This window comes from Anser cygnoides, chromosome 1, assembly GCF_040182565.1.
Source record: "Anser cygnoides isolate HZ-2024a breed goose chromosome 1, Taihu_goose_T2T_genome, whole genome shotgun sequence".
Classification (NCBI taxonomy): Eukaryota; Metazoa; Chordata; class Aves; order Anseriformes; family Anatidae; genus Anser; species Anser cygnoides.
In genome coordinates this window covers 36,206,880-36,233,188 of record NC_089873.1, presented here as the reverse complement: position 1 = coordinate 36,233,188, position 26,309 = coordinate 36,206,880, and the positions used below count along the sequence as shown (strand labels likewise).

Here is a 26,309-nt window from a genome sequence, read left to right as displayed (position 1 = left end):
TGTGCGTGGGAGCTGAGCACCAGTGCAGTACTGAAGGGCAGAGCAAGGAGGTCACATACCACTATGGGGTATCAGCAGCTCCCCGCTTAGCCTCCACGAACACCTTCCAGCATAAATCACAAAGTCCTGTTTCCTAATGTAATCAAGTCAAACTGAAAATTTAACACTGATGCTTTCTTCCCCTTTCAAAATTATGATTTCTGTCAAGTTTTATGTAAAAAAATTCAAAATACACTGCAAATGGCTCCTGTCCATTTTTTGTAATTCCATTAATACATCTTAAACCTCTGGAAACAACTAAAGAAATTTCGATGAGCACACTGTGCACCAAAAATAAATGCAACCGTTTTTCCCAAATGACAGGACACGTGCTTCTGGAGAATATTTTTCAGCCAAATTTTAAAGCACACTTGCACTTTCTAACTCAGCTTGATGTTTCTGTGTACATTACACACTAAGCTTTTCCACTTTTCCTTGGATTTTACATCACTGTTCAGAAAAGTGTGCTATCACTGTATGAAACCAAGTAGAGAAGCAATCTGTGGCGGCAGAAATATGAAAGCAACCGTATGTAGTTCTACCAAGCAGTAACATTTCCCCTCCATTGAAACACTGTCCCAATAAAATTTCCCAGAAAGCCAGACTAAGATGACTGCGTAAATTCAAAATCAAGTATTTTCATTAAGATTTTGCATTTCTCAAATGAGCTAAATTTAAAAAATGGAACTTAAATTTCCACCATTTACTTTGTTTCCAAACATAAACATAGGAAGACTTTACACAGGCCTACCACCACTTCAATACACTTGTGAAATTCTGGGGACTTACATAAGCTTTGCTGAACAGTGTTTCTGCTTTAAAATATATATATATATTTATAGAACAGTATCAACAGTGTCTGAAGTAACAGGCAACGCGCTCAAATGAGCACAAAGCAAGATGCAAATAGATCTTCCACATAATGAAAATGAGGAATGCCAAAGACTACTCTCATTTATTTCAATTATGTTAACTTAATGTGCTGAAGTGTCTAAGTTTTAAATCAATCCCTGTCCTACTTCACTTATAAATGTCAACTAATGGGGGGGGGGGGGGGGGGGGGGAATCTTGTCACAACAAATTGCTCCTGTTCATTAATATGACGGATTCGTCACAGTCCAACTTCAATTATCTTCAAACTAAGCCTCATCACATCTACTGGTAAGTGATTTATTTCTTGCCAGTATTGACAAATTCCCTCCGAATCAAACAAACAATGAGCTTGCCACACACATAACATCTGCACATACTCCAAACATGGCACGAAAAAAGGAAAAAATTGATTTACAACAGAACATCTCCCATTTAGTTGTCTGTTACCTTTCACGTAAAATAGCATAATTTAAAAAAAAAAAAAAGGTAAAACAAAACAAGAGCTCTTATAGCTTTTACTACCACTCTGAATACGACAGTTTTTCTCCAAAATATATAGGAATTTCTGTGATTTTCTGGGTTATGCTTTGTTTTCCAGTTTCTATTTAGAATTCCAAATCAAACTGCTTACAGTTTAAAACTAACTACACTGCACATACCCTATTAAAAAAACAAACACTTTACTACATATGTAAAAAATAACCACATAACATCTACAAAAAAGGACTTTAGTGGAAAAATAAACAATAGAAAAAAATGAGACTATAAACTGTTATCTGGCTATCCTATACACATCAGTACAAAAGTGTACTTGGATAGCCTCAGTTTAACTTGGCAAGAGAAAATACGTATTAATAATAGGTACTATGTTTACAAATTTACTTCAATTTGAGCATTCCTGCAGCACTCTACGGATGACTGCCCCATCAGAAAAGGATACCATAAAACCACTAATCAGGGAGATGGCCAGCATCAACCTGTGCATCTACTGGTGTAAATACAGTAAATTACTTTCGTGTAAATATAAGGCTTGATTTTTTTAGGAAGTCACCGCTTTAAAAGTAACATAATCAGAGTTTCTGTTAGCACCACAATTAACAGCAGTCTAATGAGCAAGTCAGTTACCTCTTTAAGAAGCAGCAAATACATACATAATTCCTGTAACATAAAAAAACTCAAGTGTACCTGAAAACTTCAGTCAATTAGATTTCCAATTCTGCCACCCTAATAACTGAAATGGACTGAAATCAAATGCCTCAAATGCCCACTTGCCACCATTGGGTTTTGTTTCGTGTTTCTGCTGCAGTAACTGTAGCATTCAGTTTCGGCAGAAATATCAGTGAGGAGCAGAGGTGGATTCTCAGTGATGGCCTGTATTCAGATGAATCTCTTCTGCATACTTTGATTTGCTTTTAATCAAGCAGTCTATAATCTCACAGCAAAACCCATCGGGATCCTCTGGGCTCAAGCACTTGTCCCACCATCGCTCTGCTTCCTTGCCACTTGCCACATATTTGCTGGTTACCTGGAAATCACTAGTAATGGGACTAGAGGGAACGGCCTCAAGTTGCGCCAGGGGAGGTTTAGATTGGAAATGAGGAGACATTTCTTCTCAGAAAGAGTAGTCAGGCACTGGGACGGGTTGCCCAGGGAGGTGGTGGAGTCACCGTCCCTGGGGGTGTTCAAGGAAAGGTTGGACGTGGTGCTTAGGGACATGGTTCAGTGGGTGACATTGGTGGTAGGGGGATGGTTGGACCAGATGATCTTGGAGGTCTTTTCCAACCTTTATGATTCCACGATTCTCTGAAATCAAACGCAAGCGGAGAATTTATCAACAAAAATCAAGAGTTTGAGTTTCTCAGATCCAGAACTCTTCCCCTCCTCATGAATTTCTCAGTCCTCAGTTCAAACATGCATGGTGTGAATCTTCCAGCTTTTTGGCAACGTCAGCCTTTATACAGGGCCAGAAGCACCAAGCGGGTGGCACAGAGTTTGTTCCTGCTCCAGTGCCCTGCTACTGCCAGGCAAAGCTTTGACTCAGCCTCAGGCAGAACCAACATCTTCCAACAACCAGCAGTGTTCAAGTCCCAGATGTAAGCTTCTCCATGTAAATCACACGTGTATGGAATATAAAGATCTATAACTCACTAATTAAACATTAGGACAATTAAGGTATGCAATTCTACTGAACGAAATGGGAAGCCACCAATCTCCACAGCCCGGTGACAGCTGCGCCTCAGTGCACCAGTTTCTCAAATCCGTCTCTCAGGGACTGAAAGCTCTCAAACCTCACTGCTGTGGATCAGCCTTCGTTACCAAGAGATGCCAGTATAGCTACCACCATGATGATAACGTTACCTGGCAGCCCAAGGAAAGAGAGGCCATAAGGAATAACGGCACGCAGTGCGCCTGAATTCATAACTGCGTAATTGTTTAGGGTGGTGGTTCGCTTCTCACAAACAAAACCACTGTCGAAGCCCTAGTGCAAAGTGGCAATGCATGTGGACAGGGAAGCAAGGTGCCACCAGGCCAGCTGGGATGGGATCTGATGGCACTTCAGCTGCTCCACAGAGATCCCAACGCTCTTAATCTGGTGTAAGTGTGAACGAGCTACCCGTCCTGAGAAACAACTCCAGATGACTACTTTTCCTAAGGGAAAGACAACAAGAAATTGTAATCCTGAATCTCTTTCTCATCAGCAGCCCTTTTCCCTTTATCTTTAATGTTTCAGCAATCTTTAGAAGTTTTCACAAAAGATTTTTAAGAGGTTTTATGAAGAGTCAACTTGCTGATCTTCAAAGAAAGTGGCATCTCACAATTAGAGGCAGAAGTCAGCGCCTTTTTTTTATTTAAAACCAAAAATGATATTACCACGCAAACAGCCAGGCATGTACTAATTTCTACTAAAGACTAATTCAACTTTAAATATATATTTCACATGAGCTTCTGATTGGATAGTATTCTTACCAAAACACTATAAACCCCAACATTTCCACCACGAGTGCACCGAATGACTATCGATGTTTCAATTATATGCTCAGAGCAAACTGCTGTCTCCAGAGATATCAAAATTGCCATAAAATTTGCCACACAAGTTTTTGATTCCTCTCTTTTGAAAGGAAAAGCATTCAGTCCTTTCAGGTAGGATGGCCTGTGTTGGCATTTACATCATACTGTTTGCAAACCTTTTACTAAGATTGGATGAGAATAATGTGTGTTATTATGGTCACTTTCGCAGCCATTACGTGAAATAAAAAGAGCAATTTTTTCCTATCTGTCATTTTTTGCCTTTCTAACCGGAACACTAACCCTATAGCCAATAGCTTAGATAAGAGATTCTCCTGCCTAAAGTGCAGTTTCACATCAATGTTATTCCAGCTTGCTTTGCAAAAGCACATTCTGGACCATTACTGCACTGCTAAACTATTATTTGGAAAAGGACACGCACACAAAAAACTCCACAATAAACCAACCCCACGAAAGCACTCGAGTGTACCACATCTGTGTGAAAATGCGCTGTACCTTCCTTCCACGTTTTTATCCGCCTCCTCAGGAGTACAATCCCTGCTCAGACCCTTCCCTTTCATATACGTTTATTCCATCTGTGATTTAAACTGGTGAAGTTAAACCTGGTCTGATGAAGATTCTCACAAGGAATTATTATATTGGATGATTTAACATGCTTGGACTAGAGCTTGCTCACATTCTGCTGGTTTGGATCAAAGGTACAAGTAAAGCCTCTGGGAATGTAACACCACCCGCTGGAAAGGTGGGCACAATTTGGGAGTACGTGAGCTCAGTGCTTCAGTCAACTCAACACAGGAGCCCACGTGCCCAAGGGCCAATGTCACTGGAAGGCCGCCCTCTACCAGTCACCCATGGTGACTTGGGAAGGTTTTTGGACTGGGGTAGGTTTTTGGAGTGGGGTGAGCTAAGCACCACACACATCTCAAAGGAGGCCAAGGAAGAGCATTCGGGCCAGTATCTTCCACATCAGTCCCTGGGAAGGTTATGAAACAAATCCTCCTGCAAGGCATTTCAAGGCACACACAGGACAAGGAGACTAGGAACAGCCAACGTGAATTTAGCATGAGCACAACCAACCCAAGTGCCTCATAAAACGGGATGATGGGCTGTGTGGGTAATGGGAAAGCAGCACATACCCTATAGTGTGACTACAGCAAAGCCTTTGATGCAATCTCCTACAGTATTCTTATAGTCGGATCAGAAAGACAGTGAACAATAAAGCAAGTGGAAAACTGACTAAACGGTTGAGCTCGAAGGGTTATTACAGGTGGTATGAAATCCATCTGGCAACTAGTTACTAGTGGTTCTCCTCAGGAAGGGACAGTGGGGTTAATACCATTTAACATCTTGCCACAAAGGTGGCCAACTGCACGTTGGGCTGTATGAGCAAGTGTATTCACCAGGTTGAGGGATGGAGTCTCCCCCTCGCTCCTGCTCTTGTGAGAGTGTTGCTGGAGTACAACGTGCAGCTTCAGGCTCCCCACGCAGACACTGACATGATGGGGTGAGTCCAGTCAAGGTCTACCAAGGTCTACAGGGGTAGAGAACAGTATATAAGGAGACGATGCGAGAGCTGCATTTGTTCAGCCTGAAGATGACAAAGTTAAGGGGAGCACTTGTTAATCCCTACAACTACTAATGGGAGGCTGTAGAGAATGTGCACCTGTTGCAATCACTGCTCAGATGTGTTTATCACTGGATATACGTACAAGCAGAGAAAGAAAGCAGGTAAAACTAAAAACAATAATTATTTCAAACCACTTCTAATTCTGTAATTCTCACACAAGTTTCTCACTCTATAAATTGAAGACTGCATTTCAGTAAACCACTTTCACTATAACAAAACCTTCCATACAAAAGCTGCAGCAGCTAGTTTTTCAGCTTTAACTTTGGAATTTGTGATTTGTATGAATCATTAAATAGCCCTCATTAAACAAGAAATTATTATGCTTTCCATTTTAAAGTTCATATCACCTTTATTTCACATTTAGAGACAAGAAATTGCAGCAGATGGTCAGTCCCTATTTATATACAAATTAGTTTCTTTAACTGTTCACACTTAACCTGGAAATAAAATTGTTCTGGTTTATTCTACATCATGATCTACCAACACTCAGTGAAGAAAATAATTAGTTTACATTTCCTGCCCCAAGAACAGGGACTACAGTTGAAGATATCAAACTAATTCATGTTAGACTTGACTCTGCTCAAAGATGGTGCCAGTCTCAATTACAGGAACACTAGGTGATTCTGCTATACACTTTCTCCACCAATTCAAGATATGATATTGCAGATTTTTTTTTAATTATAATTAACAAAAAAATTCAACTCCAGCTTCCGTGCAACTATATTAGTTGCCCTGATGTTAGAAGTAGCTATTTCACTTGACTGGAACCCTTACTCCTCTGATCCATTAATCTTCCGAAATTGTCAGCTTGCAGTATCAGCAGCCAATTCAGAATCCTGAAGGTTAATCATCAGTAATGCCAGGAGAGGTGCCAGTGTTATCTAAATTGCTTCAGAGCTGATACCTCTGGAGGTAACTCACTTGACATGAATGTAGAGGTAAAGAAAATGCAATGCCAACATTTTGTATCAAGAGTTTTCATTTGACAATTGAAACACACCTCAGCTGGAAAGCCATCACATATAAATCAATAGAACAAATCAGAACGAGTAACACACAACAATCCATTACTGAACAGCAATGATGTAGACAGAGGGGAAAAAAAACTTAACCAAGACTTGACACGGAAGAAATACAGCTAGTTAGCAACAAATTCTTAAGTTACACTTCTCTCTTGCACAGTAATATAGAATCAGGATTTACCCCATATTTAGTTTTGTATTATAAGTATAAATTACAGTAATATTATATCTATATATAGTGTACAGACATCTTGACAGTGCCCACGTCAAGCATTCATGCATTTCTGAGAGACCCATTAAGCAGAACACAAATGACTACAAATCACTGGAACAGAGCACTTGAATTTTCATGATATACTTTTGTCACAACACTCATCAGCACATAAAAACCTGTTTCAGAGGTTTAGGAGTTTGAACTTGAAGTTCAAACTAATTCTGCCTTCAGCTTGTCACTCAGAACAGATTGCACTAGGAAACCTCTGAGGCATCACCACAAATATGAGATTCGATCACCTAGTCACAGACTGCAGGCCCATGACAGCGATGGCTCTTTGCCTGGCACCTGGTGAAAAGAAACATTTAACATTTTGGGCTCAGGCTGAGAGCTCAAGTCACCCAGTATTTCCAATTTCTGCTACAGGTTTCCTGTTTAGTCTTCAGGAAGCCACAGAATGTAGGCAGGGATGAAGGTGCACAAATTTAAGCATCTAGACTTCCACTGCACTGGAGGTGGTTTAAGGAGAGGCTTCAAGAATTAAGAAGCACTCAGCTGGGACTAATTCAGCTGACCCCCTAGGAGGGGCTCTATGCAGTCATCTAAGCTTAGACCTCCGTATCTGAGACAACTGCATGCAGACGGAAGGCCTGTGTTCTTCTGGACCGGCTGCTGGAAGCTAAACAAGAAACATTTAGGTATCACGTGGCAAAGATACGTGAATGTGTTGGTGACAGACTAAACCAACCCCCTGGCCATCCGCTCCATTGACCGTATCTCCATAACAGAGAGACCCTGTATGGTCGATGAAGGGAGCTTAGACACCCACAGCTAGGCGCCTGCTCTGCAGTCTACCTTGAAAAGTTTACAGACAGACTGAGGCATGGAAAATATTGCTCATGTATTCATTCATTAAATTGTAAGGTATTACGTGATGGGGGAAATGGATCTATAATCATAGTGTCAGCTATTCTTGAAAACATGGTATTTCTTATCACAGATTAAAATGATGATACAAAACCTAGAATTTTCACAAATTGAAACTCAGAACACATTTGAATAGACAGCAGTCCCCTAGAAACACAGCAGTACATTTTTAAAAATTACATTGAAAAAGTATTACTGCATATAGATCAATATTGAAGAAAAAATTGCAAAATTGATAGATCCCAAACGTGAAGCTAACCAAAGTGGCAACTGGTAAAGGTTAAGCATTACAGAGGAAACGTAGGAAATATCAGCACTCACCTGTTGCAAGTTATCAGCTCAGCTACTGGCTGGCAACCAAAGAATGCCACAGAAAAAATTTCCAGTCACATGCACGAGACATATGTTTGAGTGCAAGCTCCGAAATTTTGACAACATGCATTTTACAGATCACTTGCTCTATTTCAAATGAACCTTCAAAATGTGAGATAAGTGAATACCCATTAAAGCAAACAAGCAAAAAAAAAAAACTCTATAGAGTGCTTGCATTTTTCCAAACTAATACTGTGAAGACATGAAAATTAACCAACCTTGAAAGCTCACTATAGTTTAGGTTCCCTGTAGACTGTAACTTCAGAATTATTTAATTCATTTTAATAGCAAAATAAAGCACAAACCCCAAAAACTTCATTACTACTGTAGGGAATGGTCTATGTACAAAGATGTGTTCTTTGCCTGGTCTGTTTGGCTCTTGCCTTTTTACTGCAAGACCAGCACGAACACAGAGCTCTCAGAAACCCGTCAATGCTAGCAATGCGTCAAACGACTCAAATACCCACATCACAAGGCATTCCAGCATGCTGCTTTCTTCCTCAGCTTTCTCTGACTTGTGTCCTGCACTACATTCAACAAGCTTTCTGAAATGTTGTTGCTGTTACAGCACAAGTTTCACTGTTTGAACATTAGTTTTTATTTTAAACTGTTCCTGACAGTTGCATTAGGAACCTGATTATCACTTCAACGTTAAAACCTAACGAACAGTTCTGCATCTTTTTAACATACGTTTCCATTTTGCAATACACATGTGGTTTCATAGTTACCCAGTGACATCAGAGAGACTCCTTACCAAGGCAGGCTTCCAAACTAAGGTTTTGGTTTTAGCCCTAAGATGTGCTCATTATCAGCGCTTCATTCCAGAAGCGGATGGATTTAACCCAGCGAATGGAGCTGCCACGTGGATCTCGATGGGCAGGAGTGGACGACGGGGAAGAACTGCATGAACTAAAGCTGTGTTCGCAAGACACAACAGACAGCCCCTCAGAAAGGAAAAAAAATAAAAATAAAAATCTCTTTGCTCAGCTAGCCCACGTCACTTCTACTACAATTAAAGAATTTTAACAAATGTTTGCTTTATTCAGAAGCTACTCACACCTTTTTAATTTTCACTCAAGTAACTTAATATTGCTTGTCTGCAAGTAGGTTTATTAATAAAAGAAGGAAAATAAGACTGCAAAATTGGATTCTGTTATTATTCCTAGACTCAGCAGATCTATTTACAACACTGTCCCCAAAATATTTCAGTATGCCAAAGGTGTTTAACTATTTATTGAGTTTTATACAAGAGCAATCCTGCTCCATCTCAAACACAGGTCTGGAAGAGAGACAGCACAGAGAGGATATCAAAAGCTACCTTTCAGGAGTCTCTAGAGGGCACTTCAACTGACCGAAGTATTCAAAGGTAAAAAAAAAAAAAAAGTGCTGCTGCTCTTCCAATAGCCACATAAGGCCGAGGGGACTTGAACATTATTCTTTTTCCAGACATACTGCTCCAAATTACTCCAGCAGCAAACACCCTAAAACACGCAGCCCACTACACGACCACCAAGCACAAAGCACGCTCCTGCCCTGCTGGGCTGCTGGTCCCACACTCCCCAGCCCGCCTGCTCCCTCCCTTTTCCTTCCCACCAAGACAAGCATCTCTGTAACTCTGCAGAGCTGGATCAGATTTGTTACTTATTTATTAAAAAAAAAAAAAAAAGCTTGGTTCACTTTTAAACGAACAAGCCAACCCATGTCAACCTAGAGACTACAAGCCTATTTAGATGGTTGGACTGGATCTACCTAAATATCAAGGAGTTAGCTATGGCTGAAACAAATCTGGGCTTCAGAGAGAGTAGAATTTTAATGTGCTTAAGTTTTCCCCTTCCTGCTCACTTCTGCTTAATAAAAATATTTTCTCCTTATATTTCTAAAGTTTCTCGCCCTGTGAAACCACTTACCCAACTCACACGCAACTTACTGATGAGTATTTTCATCCAGTGTACACAAAAGTAGGTAACTTTTAGCACACTAAACTATTGTCTATCTCCTGATAAGCCAAAATCCTTACTCCAGATCACTGAGTTTAAAAGGCTTGTTTTACTCAAGATTTTTTTTTGTTTGTTTGTTTAAAATTCAGCCATGAAGTACATCACAGAATGGTTTGGGTTGGAAGGGACCTCAAAGCCCACCCAGCTCCAACCCCCTGCCATGGGCAGGGACACCTCCCACCAGACCAGGTTGCCCAAAGCCCCATCCAGCCTGGCCTTGAGCACCTCCAGGGATGGGGCACCCACAGCTGCTCTGGGCAGCCTGTGCCAGGGCCTCACCACCCTCACAGTAAAGAATTTCTTTCTTAAATCACTAAGGATGACAGCACAAACTCCGATAAGCCAGCTTCCCGCACACCCAGCAAAGGACACTGAAAGTTCAGTCACTAACAGGTTAAAACAGTCTGTCCAGCTCCACACAGGTACCACACACTTCAGTCCAGAGTCAGAAGTTAAGTGCTGCAATGCTCTAACACGGAGCAAAGCTTAGAGCCCAGAGTATTAAAAACAAGAGAATAATGGCTACACGATTCTGTTTTCTAGGAGAAATGTCAGATTACTTAAGATAACAGGAGCGCAACTGATGCTGGTACTGAAGACTGCTTCAGTCTCTGTAATTTCAAACTCCAAGGTTACTGCTTAATTCACACTCGCCCTGACAGCTTCAATCACATCCCAGGCTGGTGTCTACTTTTACAACTGGGAAATGGAAATAAACTGTGAAAATAAGAATACGATTTTTTTTTTTCCAGCAGCGTCATTCCTTGTACATCTGCCAATATAAGCAGATTTGGCATACGACAGACATAACCAGCAAATCACTCTTTGGTCACCGTGTATAACTTTCATGCTTGCTGCACGTCTGTAGTCAGCGCTGATGTGAGGAAGTATCATGCAGGACTTCACGCACCTATCCAACAGAAGCAGATGAGAACACCCAGCGATGAACAGATGAGGATCTGGAATCAAGTAGTAATCACTGTTTGCTGCACTCCTAAGAAACAGTAAGACTACTACATTAATTAGTCCCCAAATATTGCCAGCAACACAAATTTCACAACCGAGGGATTCTTGCTGGAGCTCCCATTTTACAATGTACCAAGTGAAATCACCTGGGAAAACCAACTGATGTGCTCGTGGGCATGATTTGTCACACGGAGCAAAGATGAGGTGTGGATTCCATTCACGTGAAATAATAATGGACTTTATTATTCCATTATTTCTTAATTAAAAACGATATGCTAACTAGAAGGAAAGAAGTTTTCCTCATAATTGTGTCATGAGTTTAACACTGAGAGGGAAAAAAAAAATTATAAATTCAAGGTTTCTTGATGGATTATCACAGTGTCAGCATCAACCTTAGAAGCTACTGTTAGGTGATCAGACTTACAACTACATGATTTCCGCATAAATACGACTTACAAAAAAAAACCACAACTTTACAGTCTCAGAAGTAATCGAAAAATATGAGATCAAAGCGCTGAAAACAGTGAAGAGTTCATGTTCCAACAAGGTTTAAGACCTTACTTCAGTCTTCTAACAGAGGATAAGGTCTCAGTGCTACAGACTTCAGTAGCTGTCCCCTTTCTGCTGGCATGCCCCAAAATCCCATAAAGCTCCTCAGCTGTGTCATCTACCTGCCTGTTCAAAGAAACACTTTATAGTGTTTTGGTCTCTTTGCACCTAATAAATATGGCATTAGTTCTTAATAACATATGCATTAGAAGCACCATGAAAAAGTGAAACCTAAAGCCCTACTGAATTAAAGGGACACTATTTCTCTGATCATACCACCTTCTAAGTTCTTACAGTATTGATCAAAAAAAGGATTTGTTCAAATAAATCATTTGAGCAACAAGTAGATTTGAGAACTACACCACTACTTTTACCAGCAGCAAAAACTGTCAGCTAAATTCACTTTGCAGAATTTTAACAATATTAATAAATAAATAAATAAATAAAGTAGACATCCATGATTTCAGAAAGGGGTGACAGCAACAAATAGCTGTGAGCAAAGTTTTAGATTACCTCAGATACTGAAAGGACTATTAGAAGCAGTTTACCTGCATGAAGTAGCTATCAAATGTAACTAGCAACTACAGCAGAGCTCAAACCTATTGAAAAACTCCTAGCCCAAAATTAAGTTATGACAGTAGGACTTTACAGTGTTACATAGAAACATACATATTAGCTGCAAGGTAAGCTCATAAACTACACTGGAGGCGGTGGTTGTGAGAACAGTCTAATTACATTGAAAGTATAAGCTGAGATTATAGGTAGTAGAAATTTACTTTAAAAAGCCTATGTTTAAACGCAGTTCAAAAAGCTGGTGCTGTTCCAAATCAGCTGGAAGAGCATGCCATTCCTCTGATGGCTCTAGCCAAATCTAATCATGAGTAGAACAAATGCATGTAATTAAAATACCTGTCCAGCAGTTGCTGTTTGAGAGGAAAGAAGGATACTTGCTCCCTTAGAGGCTGGGGGAGGCTTCCAGAAGCGAGGAAGTCGGAGCATTTCCTGCAACTGCTGCCGCCGTCCTCCTGCAGGAACTGCTGCTCACCCAGACCTCCCGCAGGAGGCCACGACTCACAGCGGCACAAACTCCCCCTCTCTGCAAACACCTTTCTGCACTATTCTGTAAAGGAAACCTACCTGAACTCCAGGCAACTCAACAACTTCATTCAAAACACTTCGTTAACAAAGTAAGCAAACCAAATTTTCCGTCGAGATGTAAACAAGAACACAAAAGTCATACTTGCACAAAAATTTTAAGTGTGCTAAACTCAAACCAGGAACTGCACGTGCAGTGGTGATTCTAACCCACAGCAAGTATAATGAAGCAATATCAAAAACAGTAACTTAAGAATTATCTTGCCCATCCCCTTCATAGATCTTGAAGACAGTAAACATCGTCACAGAGGGGAAACTTGTTCAGAGACTGAACAACTCATTTGGAGTCACACAGTAACACACTGGAGACCATGGAAGAGGCACCCCAACCTGCCCCCAAAACACACACAGATCTCTGTCCAACTGACTGCCACGTTTCTTGGCTTTGTATGACAACACACTATTCCTCAAATCATACTGGCAATCCCCTGCAACCCATAACCATAGGTATCATGCTCTGCTACAGTGCATGTGCCTCCGAGCCTTTCCCAGCGAGCACGGCCACTTAGTTTCAATTCATCTGCTCAAGCACGTAATACTTTATGGGACATTAAATATGCTATCACTTAATTGGAGCGAACGTCAGATTACAGACATAATTACTTTCTTCCAAACTGGCAGAGGTTTTTTCATATTTTTCCAGTTACCCTTCTGCTTCTGGGGTATAATCCCGGTAAATATGTTAGTGTTTTTCCTTCAAAAATATTTTCCAAACCGACAAGTGACCAACTACTGACTGGGAAGAAGCTGAACTGACTGCGTGAGGAGAGAACCACGCAGTTCAGACGTATACGTAAAACGAGGGGAAAATAGACTTTTTCTCTCTGTTTTCAAGTAACCCTCTTCTTTAAGACCACTGAACTCAGGATGCTCGCGGAGCAAACCGAGACCTGAGGCAGCGAGCCGACACGAGCAGCAATTTTGACAGCGGGAGGAACAAGCGAGCTAAGCCCGGGCTTCGTGGGCTGCAGGCGGCAGCAGGGGGCACCCCCAGGCCCCCCGGCCCGCCTCCCCCCGGTGATAACACCTTCCCCGGGGACCCCTCCCGCATCAAGCCGCCTGCCCCCGGCCGGAGGATGCGAGGCCGCCAGCCCCAAACTTTATCCCCCGGGCTCCGCCGGGAGGGCTCCGGGGGCCGCCGCCGCGATCGCTCCCCTCGCCCGGCGCCGTCTCCCCCCCCTGCCCCCAGCCTGGAAGCGATCGCCCGCGGGCGCCAGAGCGGGCCCGGCCGCTCCTCACCTCCTTGACGGGGGGGAATTTTTTGCGGCACTCGAGGCTCAGGCCCCGCAGGTCCCCCTGCATGTTTTCCAGCAGCTTCTTCACGGCTTCGGGGCTGCTGGTCCCCGACATGGCGGCGCCAGGGCCGGGCGCTGCTACTCCTGCTGACGGGGACGGGGCAGCGCCTGCGGTTCCGCGGCCCCGGCCGACACGTCCGCGCCCGACACCGGAACCCGCAGCCGTGGCCCCTTCCCTTCCCTCCTCCCTCTTTCCTTCCTTCTCCTCCTCCTCCTCCTCCGAGCCACCGCCTCCCCGCTCCCACAATGCCGGGCGCCGGCAGCGCGGCGCGTCAGCCCGGGGGCGGGGAGAGCCGCAGGCCGCGGCCTCCGCCCGGCCGGCAATTAGGGAATTACGAAGTGTTTTGGTTCAAACATAGTCCCCCGAAAACACACGCAAAAAGATGTTCAGCCGCCAACCGTTGGTTTTCGTAATGCTCCCCGTGTAACCTCAGCCACCGCAAAGGCTTGGCTGCCGCGCAGGATGGGGCTGGCTTGGAGCTGCTCTCTGAGGGGACCGTCCTGGCGGTTAAATTTCACAAAATGTCCTTCTTGAAAGAGCGATTTCTCCATATTCTGGTAGCTGTACGTCTTCAGCCTCAAAGGCTGTCTGCCTGTAATGCAGGGCGATTCTCTTGTAATTCCCTAACTCCAGGGAACTAAAAACTACCTATAGTCCATACTTTCTACCCTAAGAGTCTTGAAAAATTGTCATAAGCAAAATGGGGGATAACATTGAAATAATTCTATTTTAAATAATGGATTGTCTTCAGATTTTCCTGAAGTCTACAGTTTTATTCAAAGAATGTTCTAAGATTCTGTTTTGTCTTCTGTCTTTTCATGAAAAAAAAAGGAAAATAAATTGTCATAAATTTGAGCAGTTTGTTGGGGTTCATTTACTATGATACACATTGCAAGCCATACCATAAACAGGCTGCCAGTGGCACGGTGTTACTATTCCTAGTAAGCACATTCATCTGTAGACACAAGTCTTTAAGGTATGCTTTAAGAAGCAAAAAGTGCAGGATTGCTTGATAAATAACTGATTTTAAGATCAGTGCCTTCAGGTAAGCAGTTCAGGATTTCACCTGTGGTCAGTCAAATAAAAAACAGGAGCCTACAGCATTTTTAAGGTTTCAAAATGCATTTGTTTGTGGGTTCTCAAAGGCTTTGATTTTTATATGTTTAATTTTAAAACAAACAAAAAAGTCTTTTCAGTAGGACTGTGTATGTGCTTAACCAGTAAGCATTTTCCTAAGGATTTTCCTAAGCGCTTACACTCGGGGCTTCAGTCTCAGTGGCAGTGCACATCCCAGTCCAAATGCCTCGATAAGAAGCCAGGATGGTTTGCTTGGAGAATGAGGAAATTAATTAAGTCAATTTATGACTATGCATAGGTATTTCTTAGGTAAGCTTTAATTGTGTACTTCCTTTTTGTTGTTTGGACATTTCCACCTGTCTGTTTTATACAGCTTACTGGACACTGTTAGCTGTGGGCCTGTCAATACTCACCAAGTCTGCCTGTCTGCCCAAGTAAAAATGAATAATTTGTTGTGGAATAAAGGTCTGTAAACTGTTTTATAATACTGCCTTTCTAAAGAAAAGGGACCGGGTATTTTGGGTAGAATTTGAATGTGACATCTTGAGGTAGAGTTTCACGCTCTTATTATTATCCCGATAATCAAAATGAGGGAGATGCGCAAGAATGACATGTAGCCTTAGGACCCTATTAACAATTGTGAGACAAGTAAGAAGAATTGAGATTAATCACATTTAAGGGAAGGAAATTAGTATGTATTTGATTGTATGTATGTACTTCCTGCAGGCCTTTGTGTTTAGCTTAATGAAACAAGAATACCGTAAACAGCCAGTTTAGGTGGGGGACTGCTTTTACATTGTGAATGCCTGTTCAACTAGCGTGTATGGAAGATAGATGAGTTTTTCTTTAATCAAAGCCATAGCAGTTGGTTTTCCACCCTTCTTCACAGAGTAGTACCTTATTTCTGAAGTAAAATTACCGAGGGAATAGATGATTACTGCATTGGTGTAAAATTGACAAGTTGTTGGTGTATAATTCTTTTTATAAGGATTCTGTAAAAAAATTTCAGAATAGTAGCAATAAATATTTTGGAATGTAAAATATTACACCTCTCTTAGGAATAAATGTTTTATGTGTTGTTTTTTTGTGTTGTAATTAATACTATTTGTGTGAAATTATGGTTTCTTGAGTAAAATAAAAAAGCAGACTATTTAACAATGTTAATTATTTTTATAATGTCAGCTCATATCTGTTGATTATCCGTCTTTTCTTATTGCAGGTATGTATTGCCATAGAACTGGAAGCATGCCACAGGCCTGTTGTACTCGCCACACCTTCATAGCAACCCTGTCACCTCTCTTAAATGTACCATCTAAAAAATTTTTAAATCTGTTTCTGTCTGATGTTCCACCCTTTTCACTAGTCTTAATTTGTTCAATGCTCAGTGTTGCAGATCAGGAAAAAGAGGACCATATGCTACTCTTTTCACATGCAAAAAATATTAATGCATTCAAGTCTTAAAATAATTTTCTCATTACATTACGTTAGGTTTATTGGTCTGTTGAGATCAATGAAAAAAAGTCTTTTCTGTAGCTCTCTAGTTGTCTATTACGATGCATGGTATTTAGCTTTTAGTTGTCCCTTGTCCTCTCTGCAAATTAACAGCACCCTCCTTTATCTATGTCAAATGAAAACTGGACATAAAATTTTAATAGTACCCAACACACAGTACAAGAATTCAGAATTATTCTTAAAAAATACCATGACAGTGTATTCTGGGGAATTTTTTCTGCTGCTTAAATTGAGATTATTATTTTTTAATATCACATTTTCTGCTTATACATGGTGACACAGTATAAGCAGAAAAGTGATTCAAATCAAGTGATTTGAATCAAGTGGAGCACTTCTGAATTTGCTGTGACCTGTTGTAATTCCAGGTTTTAGGTAATTGGGCATAAAATAACTTTAATAAGCAACATGTCTATTAATTAAAGTTTGCTTTTTTCAGGTTAAGTACAGTCTTCTGTGTATCTTCTGTGAAGGCCGTTGTGTGTTTGACATTCACGTCTCAGCAATTTAGTTTAAGATTTGTTCTATTTTCATTCTTTCACTTCTTGTCATTTATTTTTCTCGTGCATTATTATTTCACCTGCTGGCCTTGACACTCGGTCTGCTCAGTGTAGGCAGCCAAATACGGCAGGATTGCTCACAGGTTTGGAGGTGAATCGTGTAAGTGCGTGCAGCATTGTAACCTCCTTCAGACTTGCTGAATACCAGAATTGGGAACTGCACAGTTCCTGAATCTCTGGCATGTCTCTTAAACATAAGATGATCTTTCTCACTGCTTTGATGTACACCTTTTGTAAATGCAGATTTACTAGTTAAGCAAAAGCAGAGTGGTTAAACTAAACTAGTCAGGATCTTTGAGTGACACTTAATCAGGTGTGAATGCTGCTGACTGTACTAGCATATCATTGCAATTGATATCATTGCACGTACTCTTAACCCTAAGTAAAAATACTAGCCTGTCTTCATATGTTTTAAATAAGTCAATTTTTTTTCAAGTACCTTTTGAATCAGAAAGTAGAGCAGGTGTATTGGGACATTTCTGAGGGCATGTTTTGACTAGCAAGTTAAAAATGTTAGTTAGATGTTAAGTTAACTTTGTGTTGTGCTGTAATTATTATATTGTTTTTTGCTTTGATACTAAATTGTATTATTTTGTGATGGGCAGTGGGTGATTGAAATCATTCCCTGTAGCTTTATTGCCCTAATTACCAACAAAAACGCTCATGAGACCTATTGTGATTCATTCAATTACCTCTCAGCACCACTGCTCGTGTTCATTCCAAGTGATGTGCATCAGTCCTTCTGATTCAATTAAAGATGGGATGGCACTCAGCTGTATTAATTTCAGGTGTCTACTCCTAGTTCTAATCCATCCTGATAGGCATTTACAGATTCAGACTTTGAATACAAGAACAGGGTTCTGTTGCCACAATGCACAGAAGGAAAACTGACTGATTTCAACATGTTAATAGAAGTGGTTTCATGTTGATGGGAAGAATTGTAGTCTTTCCTCTGAGTTTGTTTTACCCATACACCTGTGTGCTTTTGTAACTACTGTGGATCTATACGTAGTCACAGTACTAAACAATCTTCAGGATATGAGATACCATAAACTTATACACCATAAAGTAAAGGTGTTTGTACACATTTCCTGTGCTTTTGCCACTGCAGAGTTAAGAGTTATGATGAAGAAAAGTTTGCCTCATAGTAGATTGAACATAGATACTGATATCAAAAGGCAAACTTAAATTTTAAATTCAAAGAGTGAGGGATGGGTTAATACAAAATACTTCTTGTTGGCCTTTCTAAAAAAATATGCATTTTATTGGTCTGTATAAGCAGAAACAAGCCCTGAAGATGTGCGATACTATGGGAACACTTCATAAACTCATTAAATCATGAACACTAGAAGCTGGGCAAGAGACTATTTCTGTTGTGGCCATAAATGGGTTAAAAGCAGATGAAATAACCTGCCCTCCGGTAGCTGTGGTTGGTTTGTTTGTTTTTTAATGGAATAACAGACTTGTTCCTTTAGGATGTGGCTGTATTGGGAAGATAGATCATCCAGTACATTGAAGAATATTTTATTTTCCAGCATGAATTCCCCTTCCTGTGAGTTTAGGCTGTTCCTTTTTGCACAAATATGAGCGTGTGTTTACAAGCTAGTACAAATTTTGTTTATATATTTGCCTGTTAACATACATTTTATTTTCTTTAGTCAACTGCAAGAGCAATCCCAGTTGTCTGCCGGTGACTCATCCTCTTTGTCATTTGCAAACTCTCAGTAATTATATTATATTGTCTTTACAGACACCAACAAAAATGTGAAGTGGGAATGCCCAGAATGTTACACCTATGACATGCATTAGGCACTCAGCAATGATTCCCTACGAAGTTACAGCACAGTTGCTTCAGTCGCTACATACAAATCTCAGCCAGAGGCTTAGATGCTTTCCTGACTCCTGTGTAACCAGCCAGCAAAGCTCTTTTCCCACTTTTCTTGCTTAAATCTTGTCCAAACTGATTCTCTGATCAATGTGGTTTTGTTTGCTTGTTTGTTTGTTTGCATTGCCCTTTTGAGTACTGGTAATTGAATCAGGTGAACCTGTTAACATCTTTTCTGAGAAAGAACTGCTGTCCATTGCTGGAATTAATTTATTGCTGTCTTAGAGCTAGCAGGGTAACAGCAGACAAACAGATGCACGATATTCACCAGAACTTTTCAGCAGCTCCCGTCCCCTTGGTATTTGCAACTGAGGATAAGTCAGAATAGATTAAATAAGTTTTCCTGCTCACACAGGAGGTATGTGGCTGGTCTGTGAAAAAAAATAAAAATAAAAAATAAACAAAAAAACACCTTTGTGCATTAAAACGAATCTGTACATTCCAAAATAATATTATTAATTAGATAACTGATTTATCCGTTCAGGTAGCACCTGTGAGTTTTCTCTGGAAGACAATAAGCAAGAGTCAGCATGGTATATAGCACGGTGTATTCATGTGTTTTCTTCCTGCCAAATGTGGAATGTAGAAATACAGAAGCTGCGATGGAGACTTTACTTGACAGTTCATTACACTGAAAACTCTCACGCTGAACATCCCTGCTACCAGCTGAACAATTAGCACAGCATGAGGTGAGGGGTAGAGGATGAAGAAACTTCAGCAATATTGCACTTCTGATGAGAATTTACTGCAACCTCATGTCTGTTGTCAGGAATTTCAGTTTAGATATGAAGGCATAGATCTGTTGAAGCAAAAATAATCCTGATTCTTGCCGTGTGATTTGATTCAGCCCTCCTGCACTGGGCAGAGGGTTCAGCTGCACTCTCTGGAGAAGTCTTTTCCTGAGCATCTCATTCTGACTGCAGAGTGTGTAACATGAAATTGCCTGTCAGCAATGTCAGAAATACACATTGTGCTGCAGTCTGTTTGTTTTGCTGCTCTCGCATCTATTTGCCAAGAGTCTCCCTGCATCTTTTTAATCATTTCCTTTTTATTTCTGTTTCAGCATGTATGAGAAATATAGAAACATTTCCAGACGCCTTGTAGCCTACAGGCAATCTACTAATCACAAAGCAACAGCAGAGAGTAGAAGGGTGTTCCCCTGTGTAAAAATAATTCTTTTTGGCTGCTGCAGCAGAGGGAAAAAAGCCACTGTGTGCTTTCCCCAGGCTTTCATGAATCCTTAAAGAAAATTGTTCCGTATTGCAGCCCCGGGGCTTCAGAGTGATACTATTACTGCAGGAGGGTTTCCATCTACTGAATGGAGTATTAGGTCCTTTGCATTAGGGGTGGCCTCCATCTCTGTAGCCAACGTTGCAGCAATGTCTACAAATACAGATATTATCTATAAAAATAGACAAACTCAGCTAAGTAGCCCAGAGGCCAGCACACTATGTAGGTATTCTTTTCTTCTGACACTGCCACGGCTGTGCTGCGGGCACAACCACCAGGACTCAGCATGACTGTGTACTTCTGAGCACCTCTAGCGCAGTTCCTCCCAACTACAGTGTGAGCACTCAGTTATTTTACAGGTGGTTCTTTCTATAAAGCAGCATTAGAGATTTCTCATGGAAGAGATCTTGATGAACAGCTGTTCGGTACAGAGGCGTTGTTTGGTACAGAGTATAGACCTCTTCTTAAAACAGTCCTTTCTACATGTTTCATTCAAAGGACTTTGCCCTTTATACAAATATTTGCATAGCTGCCTGTGTGGTTGTGGTTATAAGCAGCATCTGAAAGAAATTTTGTTACTCAGGTTGAGCCAAAACAGATAAACAGAATGAACACACTTCTCAGGGTGTTTGGAAGACATCCAAAGAAATCCAATCTTGAAGAGCCAAATGCTTTCCTTTGTAGTACGCTGGCTACGCAGATCACTTTCACACATACCTGGGACATGTATTCCAAATGAAGCAGGGCTGTACCGCAGCAGGTATCTGTATCCTGGCCTGGGTGCAAGCAGGTGGGTCCGTAGCCAAGTATGCCTACATGCAGCAAGTTCATAACAATTACTGGCATTTTGAGAGCATTTCCAGAAGTTGGGAGGGGTATTTCCCAAATGGGAGCCTTTTATTTTTTTTGACATTAGTTCACAGAGCACTGTGGATGACCTTGTCTGCCTCCTCCTGCCAGCGTGTGGGTGAGTTTTGGCTGGCTGCTACCTTGAGCATAGGGAATACCTGGTCTGAACCCTCCCTGCTCCAAGCAGAAAGCCAAGTCCCAGAGCTACTGAAGGGACCATTTAGTGGGTTGTGTGGGGAGCTCAACTGAAACTTGTGCAGCCAGTCTGAGACCTTATTTCCCCTTTGGCAGCATGGTCATCAGTAGATTCCTACGGCCATCTATTTTCAGGGGTCTTACACCTCTGCTCCTGTCTTACCTAACAAAACCTCACCGTGATCTAAGATCTGATCAACAACAATTTAGTTATAAAATAACAGCATGAACCAGGACTAGACAAAGTCTTCATGAAATGGCTGTGCTCCTGATCAGCCCAGCCACACTTGGCATGCAGGATACGCAGGTGGGCTTGAATGTCTTATCTTGCTGGAGGCAAGACCATAGAAAGCCAGGACCAGCCTTACTGACAGAGTTACAGCAGTGTTTCAAAGCACTTGACACTTTGTTTTTTCCCTTCAAGACATTTGGAGCCTTCCTTTGTAAACCTGTTTTTCAAAATTATCCAATACTCGGACACACAAACTGCAGTTTTCTAGGTTAAGACTAGGTTAGGACTTGCCACATAGTATGGTTCTTCTGTTACTGTCTTATTTAAAAAATAACCTCATAATGTACAAGAATCACTTGTAGATTTTTTCTTTTCTAGTAGTTTTCTGTATCTTTCACTAAGAAGTTAAATCCATTGCTAGGAACCAAGTTACTTTTGTTTTCTTTCTCTACAAGGCAACTCATAGCTGTCAAAGATTTTGGTATTTGTTTGCCTGTTAGTGACTTGTTTTTTTTTTTTTTTTTTTTATATTTTATTCATAGGATGCTGCTTTTTTTTTTTTTTTTTTTAGAATGTATTTGAAACCCCAGGCCCATCCTTATAAATATTCCACAGCTACTTTCTCATTACATTCATTTTTTCTATTCATGTGGTAGTCTTTTGCTTAATCCTGCCCATGTCTTAGCTGTGATTCATGGCTTTTATATACATTCACAGTTCTGCACCATTTCTTCCTCTTTGCCATGAGCTTTTTTTTTTTTTTTTTTTTTTTTTTCCCTTCCTACTAATGTACAATCTCATTGGATTACTTGATATGTTTGTTCAGGAATGGAGTATGTAAATTTAAATTTTTAGGTCTCATTTGTTTACTTTTCTTTTTAACAGCACATTTGTTCATAGAACGTTTTTGGAAGATTTTATGAGTTAAATAAATTAAGTTGGTATGTCTATATGGGCTTTTTATTTCAGAGAAAGAATTACATGTCAGTCAAATTCTAATAATATTGTCAAATGCTACAGGGAAAACTGTGATATTATAATCCATCACACTTGATATTAAGGAAGTAATTTGCATCATAAAAATGAGGTCTCTAAATGACAATCTCAGACTGAGCATGATGTTAACCAAACAGAAATCCAAAGATTGTAGAGAGAGGATGCTTCCCACAGTGTGTAATTCTACAAACATCTTTGATTTATCTCTTAATCTTCACCATCTTATTTAAAATTATTACCGAAATGTATAAGGTTACATTTCCTGAAGACAACTTCTAAGTCATAATTTCCTATACCAAAAATCAACATGTATGGCTAATTTCCTCAAATTCTGTAAAAACAAGTTAATTGAACAATTCAGAATAAATGTTTTATGAAGAAACTTCTATTGCCTCCATCCCGTCAGTTGATCTTCGTTATTGTTTATTGTGAGCATCAGAAATTCAATTTTTTTTATTACATTTCATCAAAACATTTCCATTGACTTTATTGCCCAGAAGTGTACTGGATTGGTCTTAAAACAAAAACAAAAACAAAAAAAAAAAGTGCATTTTGTTTTAAATTGAGAACTTGAAAAAGAAAACATATTTAGTATATAAATGATTTACAGTAAAAAATAAAAACATTTACATAGTGTCTGTAGCCATAAACTTAATGATGGCAAAGAAATTTTTTAAAGAGAAATGTGTGAAAATTAAAGTGCTGCTGTTGACAGTCCCAGCACAGTCCTGAAAAATGTCTGAATCTGTGTTTCTGTGCTACAAATGCTTGTGCATGAGATTATTTGTGTTTGAGCTGCTGCTTTGTGAGTGTCTGAGGGTGAAAAACTTGCACGTGCTAATAGACTTAACAAAGTTGAACAGAAGTCTAACAAGAACTGCAAATAAAATTATTTTTGCCCACACTCCAAGTTTCTCCCACTTCCAAATCCTTTCAGCATTTATAAATATGCCACAGCTGCTTAAACTGCTATAACCCCCCTGCTATAGTCAGGGGTGTATTGGAAAACCTTGCTGTCAATAGTTTCTTTGATTCCAACGGGCAGGGTGGTGGCGCCTGGCGCAGGAACATCTGGAGCAAACCCTGGGGTGCTGCAGCGTGGGGACACCCCAGGGGAGCACTTGTGGAGGCAGCAGAGCTGGGTGCCTGCTATGAGACGCATGTCACAGCCCGTCCTAAGGGGATTGCAACACTTTCGAGCAGATAAACAGACAGAGACATGTTCATCCTTATTCGTGTTTAAGAACTGGACATCTGAAGAGTGAACGAGGCGCCGTCTCAGCTTACTGCTTATGATCCTTGTCACTCATGGCAAAATTACACAGGCTATCAGTCTCACCAAATAAATAGGTCATTCAGACACTGCATTTAATTCACCGAGCAGCCATTAGGTCACGCAGAATCAGTCAACACGAGAGATGATGTGCTTTATTTGGTTTTGCAATGCAACCACGGCGCAGCAGTGCTGGGTAGCTTTTATTGACCTGCTCGCTTGTGGCTGAGCACACTGAGCTTGTGGAAGCTGCCGCTTCACCTTGGATGGGGGAGCAGAACTACAACGGGATCCAAGTGCCCGTTCCTCTCTTCAGCAAGTTGCAGAAGGAAACAGGTACTATGTGAGCACTCATAAACCACGTCTTCCTTCAATACCACCGAGAAACGTCTATCTGAGTCGGCAGAAGACATGCTGTTTGTAGTAGCTCTTAATAAGTATAGCTGGTGCAGAGTTACTAATTGCTGTCCCTTCTGTCTGAGCATTTTCTCCTCAGCTGAGACACATTTCCACAACACCCCCAGAGCAGTTTGTGTTTTATAGCATCAACAGATGTTGAAAACAAGCAAAACTCATTTGAATTCTTTCCCCATGCTTTTCATTGTGTTTTAGAGAATGGTTTCTTGCCCTCAGACCCAGCAGCAGACTTTATTTTGATTACATGATTTGTAGTTTTTAATTTTTATTTTTGAGGAACCATGTATTTTTCACCATGGGCATGTCTGCATCTGTCATTGTTCATTAATGGAAATTTCATTAAAAAAGCAGTAATGCTCATCCAGCATTACAATGAAAGAACAAAAAGGAAGGTACATGTGCCAGTTTGGGAAGTAACCTGGCCAAGTGTTATCTTTGGAAAACAACAAAAAAAACAAAGCTGTCATTGGTCATGCAGACAGGATTTGGTGGAGCTTGATGAGTATGATTTATATTAATAGCAATAGTGCATGGAAAAAAAAATAAATCATTTTGTATTCTGAAGTATGAGTATGGGTTTTATTCCCCAAGTACCAAATACCTACAATGCCAGCGAGTGAAGGCCTTGACTCAAACTGCATTGAGCTCAGAGGAAATGCCTGCAGGTTCGGGCCTCCATTCAGAGCACCTCATAGATCTTGTAAGTGATGTCACTTGGTGTGAACAGGCAAGAACATTCCTCTGACAAGAATGTGGTGTTTGCAGGTGCAGGGATTTTAAAACTAGGGCAGATAAGGCAGATGGAGGTCTCCATTCTGGCAGAGGAAGGGCTGGTGCCATCCCAACTGCCTCTCTACTTGGTCTAGAAGAGGTGTCCAGCCCAGGTTTAACACACACACACACCCACATTTACTCTGGGGTTGTATCTTTTTTTTTTTTTTTTTTTGGTATAATGTCTCCCAGGTTACATCGTACCATTTAAAAGGTCGTAACTCACATGGTATATTTTCCCAGGATCCTTACCACAGACTTAGGAAGGCTGAACCACCCTCTTATATCTGCTTACGCATCCAAGGAGAAGTTCTTATGCCACTCTTTCACACGTGGAATCACTTGGCCCCTAGGGCTGCACGAAATTTCAGGTATTTGCTACTTTCTGGGGTAGTAACAAATATATATAGTTTATTACCCACTTTCTATAGCTATGATCTGAGTATTTCATACACTGAATGAGAACATTAATTTAAGAACAAGTGCCACCAATGTCCCCAGTAATGCCCCTACTCCACAATGATTTCCTAAGGAAAACTATTTGCAGACTGTTGCTTAGTTCTTACTCTTTCGAAATGTATTGGGTGATACCACATGATACGCAACTTGAAACTTGATGTGATAATTAACTTATTCCTGGTGCACCTGTATTATAATATTTATCAATGCTATTTTGCACTTAAGGACACCGTAATATCTAAATGAAAAAATAAAAATAAGAAATAATGAAAAGTTTTCCATTAAGTTACATTGACTGACGTGAATCCTTTATCATTTGAGTCCTGTGTCAGCTTTTCCATTATGTGGCCCAGGAGGACTGTTAATGCTGCCTGGCATACAGTTACCCAGTTCATTCCCTACCTAATGGGATACCTGGCTACAGATTTGTAACATTTGGGCTCTTCCGGGGTTTCCATGCTATTCCAAGATTTCATTCTTTTCCTGTGAGATTGCTCCCTCCGGATGTATTAGGAGCATGTGGTGCCCCTTCAACACTGGAAATAAGGAAACGGAACTGTTTTCACAATTTGTTTACCCAACCAAGGAAAAGAACAAAAAATCTGAAGGAAAAAAAGCACTTTGCCTGCACATTAAGAATATGCTTATTCTGTCAAATATAGCTTTCATATTAATTGTGTCTTACTACATTTGTAGTGATTTTCTTTGTCAAAGTAACTAGCACTTAAAAACAATGTGAAAACATACTCTGAAATTAGAGCCTGATATCACAGATTAAGGCATAATTTTTGA

At 40.6% G+C, this 26,309-nt stretch overlaps 1 protein-coding gene across 4 annotated transcripts in view; it reads right to left on the bottom strand.

Annotated features, from left to right (window-relative positions):
- The window catches only part of MON2 (MON2 homolog, regulator of endosome-to-Golgi trafficking), an 87,802-nt gene extending 73,514 nt beyond the window's left edge, over positions 1-14,288 (bottom strand). For 2 of the 4 annotated variants that reach the window (XM_048065377.2, XM_048065378.2), the window contains exon 1: positions 14,008-14,286. In XM_048065377.2, coding sequence (XP_047921334.1) covers positions 14,008-14,118 — 111 coding nt within the window. In that variant the 5' untranslated portion in view covers positions 14,119-14,286. Of the gene's footprint in view, positions 1-2,097; positions 2,683-14,007 lie in introns of those variants that run through there. The other 2 variants (XR_010829418.1, XM_048065373.2) reach the window with 2 other exon arrangements.
- Between the last annotated feature and the right edge of the window lie 12,021 nt (positions 14,289-26,309).